We start from the raw sequence: 12230 nt of genomic DNA, 5'->3' as shown, positions 1-12230 counted from the left end.
ATTGCAGAAGTGACTGCTAACAATTTGACAAGTTATTTTAAGATTTCGGATTAAGTGTCATTAAATGTATTCTCGGGTACACTCTGAAATCACTTTTCTGTTTTGCATTTTGTTCCTTTGCTCTGCCGATGAAAAACCACGATACAGTCAAGTACCCAACCATGACATACTTAATGAAATGTTTAAGCCCCCCTCTTGTTTGGTCAGACTTTAAGAAAGGAGCATGAACCCCCTCCCTTCCCCGGGGGGGGTGGTGAGGCCGACTTTCGTGGAGCAGCTCCAAAAGGCTAAAATAACTTGCTATTAATGTGTTTTGAACTCGTGATCCGGGCTGCCATTGTATTGGTTTTGTGAATGACATCTTTGTTGTCGTTCACAGTGTACGATTTGATGGCGCCCCCCGGGTGGGGAGGACCCCGTTGGATGGAGACAAAAAAGAAAAAAAAAACAACCACAGTTCTATAATTGACATGCTTATTTTGTATCCCCCCCCAAATTAGCATGCCGTGTTAAAGTGGGTCGAAATGGACATGTGGGGTGACAATGGAGGTGGGGGGAGCGCAAGGAGGGGGTTGGGGAGGTCAAGGCATAACACGCAGATATCAACAAAGATCCTCTCTGTCTCCTTCTTCTTGAAAGCGACAATGTCCACCCACAACAACAGTTGCTTGTGGCGACTTTTTTTTTTTTTTTTTTAACAATCACGTTAAGAGCATAAATATGCGTCACTGTGACTATTTGCACGAAACGCCATCGTGAGATGGGCGGGTCCGAAGCCTTCCACTTGTCTAAAGTTGCTGTATTGTGATGTCACAAGAGTTTTTTCACCCCCAACTTGGGTGCTAAAGCCAAGTAGGTAAGCAGAGCTGCAGTTTTACTGCAGTTGGCTTGCAGCATTAATGTCAGATTAGAGGCGCTAACTCAAATGTTGGACTGAGTTGTCGACGTGGGGGGTGTGAAGTTATTGTGTGCATGAAGTGCTGCCTTCCTGAGTGAAAATACAACCAATCTTTATGCCGTTGGCTTTATAGAGAGGGAGTTTTGTGTCACTGCGCGCTTTGTGCCGTTCCCATTGGCAGCTGAGTCGTGCAGCTGCACGGCGGCTGCGTCTCTTGAGTGCAAAGCAGGCCTGTAAAAAGCTCCAAGCTTTTGTGCTTACCTGATTGATCTCTGGCAGGGGCCGGACCAGACCAGACGGGGCCGACGAGAAAGCTCGCGCGCGGCTCCGAACAAGCGAGCCAGTGTGCCCGTCGGAGGAGGCCGGACCGCAGGTGGCTCGCCGGGGTCCACCGAGCCTCATCGCGTGCCAGCGACGACTTGTCCTCGACACAAACGAGGCGTCCCGGCAACGGCGGCATCACCCGGAGAATGAACAACCGGAATTAAATGTAAGACTTGTTGAACATGAACAGCGGCACATTAGGTACACCTGCACCGTCTAACTTGGACTTTTACAACCTTTATTAAGCCAAAACATATATTTTGGGAAAAAAAAATCACCAAATGAAACAAATGAACCAATTCACTGTTTTTTTGTGCTCAGGCCCAAGTCTTGAAGAGGAAGCGGAGTTCATTTGCCACCATCTTGGTGCCAAGGAACTATGTTTAGGTGAGTTGAAGAGCTTCATGTAGTGCTTTGGCGCCGTTTTGAGGCATCTCGATGTCATGGAACTGCAAATCATTAAGTGGCCATTTTTGGGCGTTTGTTAATTTTTCACGAGACGTTTCCAAATATTTTCTTCCATTTTTTGATGCTTTTCATCAGCAGCTTGAAACAAGCGTCCCGTCATTTAAAAGCCAGCCACTCTACTGGATCTCAGCAGGAGTGCGTAGACGAGTAGTGAGTCAGTGGTACAGTATTCGTAATGAGGCTCTCTATTATTCAAGTGCCCGAGGGTCCGGCAACCTCATGCCAAGACACTCCAGTGCGCCAACCTTTGACCTTGGCAGGAAGTGCCTTGGCGCGGCGTCAGGGTTAGCGGGCCCCCCGCTGTTATTTCGGGTGACCCCCGAAGGACAAAAGTGGAAGTTGTGCGGCCCCGCCCCGACCCGCTCCGCCGTTCACACGGTTGCTGTTTGCACGACGGATTATTTTCCTGTCGTCCTCCAAACAAACCAGCGCCGAAAGCATGAGAGTGTTTGCTTAAAAATGTGTTAACCGACGCGTACTGGCCACTTTGTGGTTATTCTCGGATGCGTTTGGAGAATCAAATGTGACCGCCAGGGAGTACTTGAGTAAAACAGTATTTAGGGAACCTTTAGGAAGCTTTTCATCAATTGAGAGAGTATTAGGTAGCGTTTAGGTTTTACTTAGCTTTTGTAGATTTTAACTCACACTCTGCCAGGCCATGTAAAAATTTATTTTGGCGTTTATATCCGTCAATGGCTGTGAATGAGTTAAGAGGTAACTTTTAGTCTATTTAATAGATTTAAGAGTATTTAGGAAACTCTAGGGAGTATTTTGTTGATTTTAAAAAGTATTCGGGTAACTTTTAGGAGTATTTAATAATATTAAGACTATTTGATTGTCGTCCAAGCGTTGCGAATTGCGTGCTGCTGCGCAAAGACACGTCGTCACCGCTCGCTCGTCATGTGTCGCTCACTCATGGCGCATTTGTCTCCATCGACAGACATAACGGCGCTTCATCCATCCCGCTTGAATCAATAAGCACTCTGAGGCCAAAGTGTCTCCCGTCCGTCTGTCTGCCCGTCCGTCCGTCAGCGCTCACGTCTCTGCTGAGCAAGCTGGACGCACGGCAGCGCAACGCGATGCGAAGCGACACGGCCGCCAGCCTCCACCTCATTTGTTTCCAATTGGAAGACGTGATGAAGAACACATGTGCTTCCAAGACGTGTGCCATGACTCAAAAGTTTTTTTTTTTCTCCCCCCCGGACATGTACTGCAATCACATGGCTTTCATTTTTGGTGTAAATATTTGATGGAGCCCTGTAAATATTACTGTATCGTTTGTCGTTCTCGACACAAAAGCTGACGTTTAGAAATATGAACGAGCGACAAGTCTTTCATACAGGAAATATACATTGATGAGATTCTATCCACGTTTGCATAGGGAATAAAATCTCATTTTCCATGTTCATCTAATTTGTCCAGTTCAGTCATGTTGGCCTATGTAACTACAACTATATTAACAATTGGACAGTTTTTTACCAATCAGATTTCAAAACGATGTCATCTTGGGCCTGATTGTCAGCATTGATCTGTTCTCTGATTGGTTGGTCTGAGCAAAACTTGTTTCAGCCAACTTGGACGAGCCAAACGTGTATTTAGCAATCTGGACACATTCAACGTCTCTGGTGCTTATGACGTATTTTATTTTAAAATGGTGTGTTTTGTCATGTTATGAGATAAATATTTCATTTAGTCTGCTCCAGGTAATACGTTTGTGATTAAATTAAAAGGTGGATTTGGTCAAACAGTCCCTGGCACTGTCCAGTTCCGTCTAGTTCAGTCACGTTGTTTGGTGTGCAGCGGTGAGAAGTTTTTTTTCTTCTTTTTTTTCTTTTTTTTTTGAGAACATTCATGCCTTTGTGTTTTTCCAATGAAGTTGCGCTAACTTCGCCGTCGTCGCCGTGCGTTTTGTGGACTTTCAAACCACAAGAATGCGCAGCTCTGGGCCGATTTACGTCACATTCAGCGCCACTTTTCCAACTCTCGCAGGAGTGCGATGAGGTAAACAGCGAGAAGAAAAACAAGCCAGGGCAGGTTTTTTTTGTGAATGGGACTTTTTTTCCTCCTCCTCGCTCTCCTTTTTTTGTGAATGAAAAACAACTGGAAAGTCCGGTACGACACTTGAGTCCTAATGCGACGGCGCCGATTGGCCGTTGGGTGTTTGGCACCGCCTCTTTCCTCCCCGTGAAGCGTTGTGATTGGCTGAAGGGCGGGGTTTCGTCTTCATTCATGAGTCGCAGCATTAACAAAAAATGCTTGAAACTGGAGCCCCTGAAAGAGGAAATGGACCAATCACGACGCTCCTTCGTCCCCCCAAAAAAGGAAGAAAACATATTCCAAAATTGTGTTGGTCGATCTTTCTAAAAAGTACATTTAATCGCTCGTGACAGATTGTATTGAGGTAAAGTGTATCGTAAAGTGTTCAAATGATCACAAAAGCAGAGGTAAGCTGGCTGTGCAATCACTCCCCCTTGGCGTTTTTTTTCTTCCCTTCTTTCCTTTTTTTGTGAATGGAGCTCATTATGCATGCATCCTCCATTCAACCCTCCTTCCCTCGCTGCCCCCCCCCCTCCACCTCCTCTTCCTCACCCGTCTTCCTCCCTCCTCCCTCGTCAGGCTTTTGCAGGCTGCGCGGTCGTCCGCTCCGCTCGGGCCCAAATGACCGCAGACGGCTGACGGATGGACCGTAACATGGATGCATATTTGGACCAGCAAGTGCCTTTCACTTTAGCAAACGTACGTATGCTTCCGCGTGCACTTTTCACGCAGTCTTTCCGTCTCTTTTGTGTGGTTGTTGTTGGTCTCTTTTGCGCGCGTGCACGACGACGAGCCGAACTTACGCCCGCCTCCTTGCTTTATTTTTTGGAAACTTTTTAACAGCACCTCGTCAAAGCTTTCACGGTGTGCGCCAAATGGTCACTTCTCCTCCTCTCCTTTCTTCAGCCCCCCACTCCCAAAAAAAACATGTTTTCACTTCACGTACCATTCAACCCACTAAAGTTCCGAATGAAATATTTTTTTTCATGTGAAATGTGCGCCTTGCATATGTTCTAGTGTTCATCTGTCATGTGTGTTGTTGTGCAGAAGTCTCAAGGAAATGGGCCCCCAAATAGATTGTTGATGGCCACCAAAAGGAAATACATGGACACAGAATTGCCCCCTCAGGAATCTGAAGGTAAAGTCCACTTTATTTGAAAGTAATACCCACCCCCCCAAATCCCCACGATTGCTTTCCTCGCCGGATCTGTACTTAATGTACGTGTCTTGCTTCTGTGCAGACCTCTTCCAGGATTTACGACAACTCCAGGAGACGTGGCTCACGGAAGGTAAGATTTCCTTCATGTCTGCTTCTGAGAAGCTGTGAAATGATCATTTGACAAGGTTGGCATTGTCTGTGTTTTCTAATTTAAGATACAAAGGTAGCTGTTGTTGGCAATGGCGATGGCACACTGTCGCCGTGTAACCGACTCAGAGGCATCGCTCTTGTTTATTATTTGTCGTTAAAGTTGTGTAATTGACTATCAAGCATAGTTAGTTGTTGAAAATTCATTCTTGTTGTGCAAGTTGGCTGTTTTTCTTTGAGGGGGTGATTTTGTTCATAACTGCAAGGTTGCATGTTGACATGGAGCAGCGAGGTGGAGAAGTGGTTATCACGATGGTTCCGCAGTTGTGAGGTTCCGGGTTCAAATCTTGGACTTCCATTCCAAAAAGAAACACGTTTGCAAAAAACATAAAATGTTGTTGTTAGCAAGCAGGCTAGTTATTATATTTTGCTTAATTACGCAAAGATAACCAAACATTTTCAAGTTTTTGTCGAGGTTTCAGTCACTTTTCAGCCCCCACTTTAGAAAATAAATGTCCGGACGGATGAGAGTGGAAGGTAGGAAGCGGAGCCATGTTGGCTTATTGATTTTGGCTCTGCTGGCATGTATCAGTCATGCCAGCAAACATGGAGAGCGAGCATGAGGCTGCAGATGATGATGACGATGACGTGAGCACTAATGGAGTCATTATTCCACTTTGGGCGCACAAATAAAAGCTGCATGTTGCCCCGTGGTGGGAATTGCAATCCGTACATCGATTGCCCTTTCTTGCATCGCATGTGGCGCTTTGCCACGGTGGCAAGTAACCAAGCACAAACGCGCCTTTGCTTCCAGTAGATTCATCTTAATATACATTTTTTTCCGTCAACTTTATACTTTTAGTCCCTACTCTTGAAAGCATTCGCTATTTTGCTTATTTAAAAAATTGACAGGTCAAAAGGGGCTGAAATAAAGAGAGGCAAATTCTACCATGATCGAGGTATTAAAAAAAAAAACAGGACCGGCAACACAACCCGCAGCATTAAATAGCAATGATGCAACCGATTTGGAGAAGCAAGATATTCCCCATCCGTGGTCTCCTTTAAGGGAACAAAACACATACAATGTCTATTTTTTTGCAGTTATCATTAGGTAATAAAGCTTTTTTTTTTTAACATTACGTTTCAAAAGCATGAGTCTGAGTTTTGTAACCCGTGTGACTCAGTAAGCTGCTGTAATGTTAGTCGTTCTTCTCAGAGGATAAACAATATATGCCTGTGAGCAATGTTCGATTGTCTGTCTACATGTGTTGCTACACCAAATTTTCCCACAACTTTCCAACCCTAATTCTTATCCCCTTTTTGTGATCTGACTTAAATTTGTTTATCTATGTTCAAGTGAGTCGCAAATTCACAATCTGCGTTTGAGTGAGTGCTTTTGGAAATATTCAATTCTTGAGAGGCGAGCTTTGTTTAGTTTTTTTTTCTCTCAAGTGTGACAACAACTACTTGTTGGGCCTTCAACTACAAAGCCAGCCGCCTATTGTGGCACTTTTATTGCCGCTGGTCTTTTGTCTTTGTGTGTGTCGGGACGCTGGTGTGAAGTGAACTTGTCGCTTTCGACGCCGCATGTGAAAAGGACGGACACCGGCGGGTGTGTCATTGTCAGGCTGTAAAAAAAAAAAAAAACACACAGTTGCTGAGACAGTCTAAAACCACACACGGCGTAAAACTAAAAGAAACAAAAACGAAGCATAAAATCCATGCCAAAATGTCTGTTTCAATGGAAAAATCTGAAATAATTGCCGTGGACTTGTGACTAATCATAGTCCCGATCATAAGTAAAAAGGTCATGTGACATATCAACTTATTTTGGTAATCGCATCCCAGCTGAAGCGCAGCAAAGACGTTATTTAACTTTAAATAGCGGCTTGAGTGCAGACCTTCTCCTTTTCCTGTCGCATTAATTAAAGACTTTATCTTCAGCGATTGCACTTTTGAGGGATTTGCCCCGATTGTAAACAGCAGAGAAGCTCCGGGAATTTTTTTTTCTTTTTCTCTCCCTTTTGGCCATGAGGAGGTGAGCGGAAGCGGCGGACGGCAAGCTCCGGGAAAGCTTGTTGCGGCTTGTCTTATTGGCCCTCAGGTTTATACACCCAGGAACTCCCACCAGGGAGGGGGGGGGGGTTCGCTGGTGTGTGTGTTGATTTTAAAAACACACTTTTGCTTCTTGTGCCGACTTGTATCTTAAAGTTCCTGCAAGCGTTGAAAGTAACAAAGTACTGCACACATCCTCAGTTACTGTACCCAACTACATTTTCAGGTGTGTGTGTACTTTGATTAAGGTCACCACGATGAGAATGTGTAAATGGCAATTTTTTAAGTATTTTTTTTTTTTTGGCAGAACGTGAACAATTCTTCCAAAAAGAGGCCTCAAGCCATTTCTTTCCACTCCCATTTGAAGTCGACTGTTCAAGATAATTACACCTTATGTATTGGGAACAACCACGTAGCTTTGCCAGAAGAAAGTCCATTAGCTTGATGCTAACACACAATGCAAAATGCCGAAAAATCAGTCTCGTTAAAAAGCAGCATATTTGAAAAAGTGTTCCTTAAGAAGTTGAGTTGAATAATATGACAATACTGACGAGCATATATTCTTTATCCTCACATATCTTACTTGAGTCAGTTGTTAAGCTCTTCTTCATGAGTGCCCTATACTGCCCCCGGTGGCCAATGAGGGCACATCATTAGGCGCACTTGGGCTGGAACGGATTAGCAGTGTTTCCATTCGTTTCAATGGGGAAATATGCAATTGCTGCATGTGCGCGGCTCGTTGTTGGTCCGCTTCGTTGTCTCTTCCCTTTGCTCAAGAAAAAAAAAATGCAATCCAAGCCAACCCTGAGGCCAAACAGTGGCAATTTAGCGACTAATGTTGTTATTATTAGGTCTCAGCAGGCCGCCGGATGCTACGTTGCATTAGTAATCAATGATGTGTGTCTGAACATGCCACAAAAAAAAAAAAAAGTGTCATCCGGTCATCCGGTTTTCTGTGCACAGTAGGGAGAAGTGTGATGACAAGAAAAAGTGAATGATTTGATTAAATATCTGATTTGCTTATTTTTTTTGTGTGTGCTGGCTGCCTGTTGTTTGTCTCGCACTCAAAATGTGGACACAAGCAGGACTGAGAGTGAATCAACTGAAACCCGAACTCGGGTTTAAGTGAGGTTATCATAGTTTCCGTGAATTGAAATGAAATTAGAATCGTTATTTAAACAGTCGTCTTCATCACGCTGTTCGCATTTTAACGAGACCATCCAACAATCGATCACAAATGCGGCGGGCCAAAATAGTCCAAATATTCATGCTGCCGTGCTTGGCTTCTTTCCACATGACACATTTGCTCGTGTTTCGTGTTCAGGTCAAATTCTAATTGAGTGTGATTGGACGGGCAGCTGTTTATGTTCACTGCAGAAATCCAGAGCGACTGTTCTGGCTCAGCGAGCGAGGAAACGTGCCAGGCGCCGTGACTCGGATGCCACTTGTCACTGTCGCGCTGACTTTGTTTAGCCAAGTCGCGCTGGTCTGGATTCTGTCCGCATCTCGCGTGAAGAAGCGCTGCCTGAAATCACTCGATGATGATTTATAAATTTTGCAGCAAAAGCTCCCAAACCTCTGGGAGAAAATATTTTGTGGTCCCTATGATGTGGAACTGGGCCCTTTTGGTCACGGTGGAGAGAATTCAGAACTGGTTCAGTATCTGTTTGTTTTTAATGACTTCCGAAGAAGAGTTGTTGGTGCGCATGCGTTACATGAATGCCATCAGCGATTCCTCGCTCCCGTTTGCCTTTTCAAAAGCGGCAGATTAGTGAATGAAACTCATCCCGACTGGACGTGAATGAGTCCAGTCAGCGACGGCGGCCCAGGTGCAGGCGGCCTCAGACACGCGCTATTGTGCTGTGGGCCGGCGTTAGGAATCCCCGTCCATTCACCATTGTGCTGCCTGGATGCGGGGTCGCACACACACACACGTGCACACACGCAGGTTGGAAATGAGTGCCAATGCGCCGTTGTGGGGGTGCGGAGGTCAGAACCCCCCCGCTGGGCCGTAAGCTCGCAGGCATGATGTTTGCAGCTCTCGAATGAATGAGCTAAACGCTGAGCAGGAAGACGGCGAGAAAGCTTTTCATGTGACTTTCCATTGCTTTGCACTTACATCACAGAACCCAGGTGGGGGATGTTTCAAACAAGGTTGCAACTAGCCTGGGTTGTAATTTTAAATCAGGCTTTCAAATTAGATTTTCATGCCAGGGTTTGGCTTCAACCAACATTTTCATGCCTTGGTTGAGGTGTGAAGCCAGTGTCATGGGTTTAATACCTTTGAAGTTGGGGTTTCAAATCTGAGTTCGGGTTTTAAAGTAGGGTTTAAAGACTGGATACTGATTTGTAATCTGGGTTGGGGTTTCAAATTAGGGATTGAGGTTTCAAATCAAGGTTCATCTTTCAAAATAGGCTTGCAGGACAGATTTATGACTTCAACAAAGCATTTCAAGCTTTGGCTGGTGCTTCCGATCAGGTTGGAGCTTTATTGAAGGGTTTCAATATTGTAAAGCAAGTTTATAATACCTAGCTTGTCTCAATAACAATTATTAAAAAATTAATAATAAGTAATAAATGGTCGTTAAAAACGAACAATAGAGAATGCCTTCGATTAAATTCGAGAAAAAAAAATTAGGACGCAAACCCCGACGCCGCCTCTGTGCGCGCTGTGGGCGTTGCGCAGTCGACTCCAAACAGGAAGTTGCAGCAAAACCAACGAAGAAGAAATCGCAACGCGGACGTGGCTTCACTTCGTTCAAGTAAATACAATACAATATGAGCACAACTCGTGCAATAAATGCGATATTGTACACAGTAGCCCGCTTAAACACACCCGGACCGATACGTGGTGTAACGTTAAGGAGTTCCCCGTTTTTGTCGTATCATGAGTTAGCCATGTTCGACTATCGACATCGCACTCAAGTCACAATCAGGCAAGTTGACGATGGCAACAATCAGTCTTGCTTGCAGACAACTTTTCTGAAGATGTTTAATTTCACAAAAGTTTGTTTCTCTGAAAATGCCTCTTTTAAGTTTGACAGGCTGCTTATGTGAACTTTTCTGTCTTCTACTTCCAGCTCAGGTTCCTGACAGCGACGAGCAGTTTGTTCCGGATTTCCACTCGGAGAACTGTGAGTACTTTGACTTTTCTTTGTCCTTCCAGAACTCATGCATCCATCAGATTGTTTTCGGGTCAAATACCCCCGGAGATTTTATTGTTTATCTCATGTGATCTGGTGTCACCAGACTTGCTCGTGTTGTGACAGCAAGGTCAAACGTTGGCCAGCGGAGGTGTCAGTGGGGGCTCTGCGACCCAAAAAAACGACAATGGAAAAATTTTTAATGGTGTCCTCCAGATTGTGGCTTTTTACCTGTCACGAGTGGCTCTGGAATGTGTCGTGCGCGATGAGCAGTCGTTCACTGTAATCTCTCCGGCAGACAAAACGCAGCACACCAAAGGGCCTCGGCTTTGTGCCGTGCAGCCCACCATTTGCATGCTCTTGAAAAGCCGAGAGGGTCCGGCCCAGGAAACCGGTAGAAAAGCGGATTCAGGTCCAATGATGGGCCTTTATGCGGGAGGAAGATGTAAAAAGGGAAAGCAAACTATTTGAATGTGCTTCCGTTTTGTTAACAATGGCGCTTCAGGATCCAGGTGGGGAGGTGCGCCCTCGTCCAAACATCCATTCATGTGGACGCTGCCGTGTGTCTTTATGAAGCAGAGGTGGCGGGACTCGAGTCACATGACTTGACCTGAGTCACACTCAATTCGACAATTTCAAGACTTGCGACTATATTGGCTTGCATGAACTTTGAAGACTAATTTACATCTTGCCTAAATTTTGTGTGACTTGGCATGAAAAAAGTGACAGGGACATCCTGCACGCCATCTTTAGTGTGCAAACTCGGCGCCGTCTAAGCGCGATCCCCACATGACACGTCCCCGCCCGCAACATTGTCGCCGTCCATTAGGGCCACAAAGCGCCGGCGGAAGCGCAGATGAACCCGAGGGCGCGCAGGGGTCATGTCTACTTAACCCCCTCGGGCCCGGTCAGCCAATCGCCCGTCGGCCTGATGCTAACTGCTGACCCCGCCGTGATTTGCGGGGTCACGGGGGGGGCTCCACGTTGACGGGCACTTCATTTAAAGGCGAAGGGACGCTTTGTGTTGACAGAGAGTGTCCCCGCTGCTCACAGTCACTCCGACTCTTAAACTTTGACCGGCGTCTATAGTGACACGAACACTGAGGTTTGTTTCGGAAGATCTGGCGCTTTTGACGACGCGCGACTTGACAGGTTGGCATTTCGGCATTGAAAGAATCTGGTTTGATCCAGTGTTTGCGCAACCTTCCTTGAGCCAAGTATTTAATATTTGAAAGTTAAAAATGACAAAAATCCACAATAAACTATTTTCGCTAATCAGAAGCCTGATGAAAGGAATTTTTGGAAAAATCGCATTTAGATGTCTTGAGGACCTAATTGACGAACAGGCTAATATTCGTATTTTTGTCTGCTTTTTAATTTTTTTTGTCTATTACAACATCACACAAAGATAACGCCATTTAAGCAGTCTCCACGACACAATGCCGATTATTTTGTTCCTATTGTGGCCTTCCGATGTTCACCGCTAAAGAATGGGATCAGTCTTGATCTGCTGCCAGGAGTTAAAAGTTCAACCGGCGTTGGAATTGAAAGACATCTGCGCAGGTGACTCACCTGTTATTGAAACTAGCATGTCTAAGAGTATTCAAGCAGAAAGACCGACTCTAATCTCGCCCGGCTGGAGTATAATTGATGCTTGCGGACAAACGCGGCGCCCCGGCAAGCCTGTTTACCGTGTCTGCTTGTTACCTGCACGGGCGTGGCCACCAACGGGGCGTTATTTAAAAAAACAAAACAACAACACTTAAGTTACACAAGAGAATTTCACACTGACGGATTGCGCAATAGTGTCGTGCACATCTGGTAAATTGATCTCGTCTGCTGCCTCTCTCTCGTTGAGCTGACAAGTGCTCTGTGTTTGCAGGCTGCCGTGGTGCAAAAGTGCGTGCGTGTGTTGAGTGGGGGGGGGGTGATACTCTAACATTTCGAAGTTGCCGACTGCTCGTCAAGAGTTGACAGAAGCGACGTTGATGGTGTGTTG

The 12230-nt window shown here is 45.5% G+C and overlaps 1 protein-coding gene across 1 annotated transcript in view; it reads left to right on the top strand.

The window, feature by feature from the left end:
- The first annotated feature begins 1623 nt into the window (after positions 1-1623).
- Positions 1624-12230, top strand: part of etv4 (ETS variant transcription factor 4) — a 33456-nt gene continuing 22849 nt past the window's right edge. The window contains exons 1-5 of the mRNA XM_088284032.1: positions 1624-4134; positions 4307-4426; positions 4775-4865; positions 4969-5016; positions 10169-10222. Coding sequence (XP_088140158.1) covers positions 4370-4426; positions 4775-4865; positions 4969-5016; positions 10169-10222 — 250 coding nt within the window. The 5' untranslated portion in view covers positions 1624-4134; positions 4307-4369. The remainder of the gene's footprint in view (positions 4135-4306; positions 4427-4774; positions 4866-4968; positions 5017-10168; positions 10223-12230) is intronic.

This window comes from Idiotropiscis lumnitzeri, chromosome 20 (assembly GCF_059441095.1).
Source record: "Idiotropiscis lumnitzeri isolate Australia: NSW breed Sydney's pygmy pipehorse chromosome 20, RoL_Ilum_1.0, whole genome shotgun sequence".
Lineage (NCBI taxonomy): Eukaryota > Metazoa > Chordata > Actinopteri > Syngnathiformes > Syngnathidae > Idiotropiscis > Idiotropiscis lumnitzeri.
This window is presented reverse-complemented; position numbering and strand designations above follow the sequence as displayed.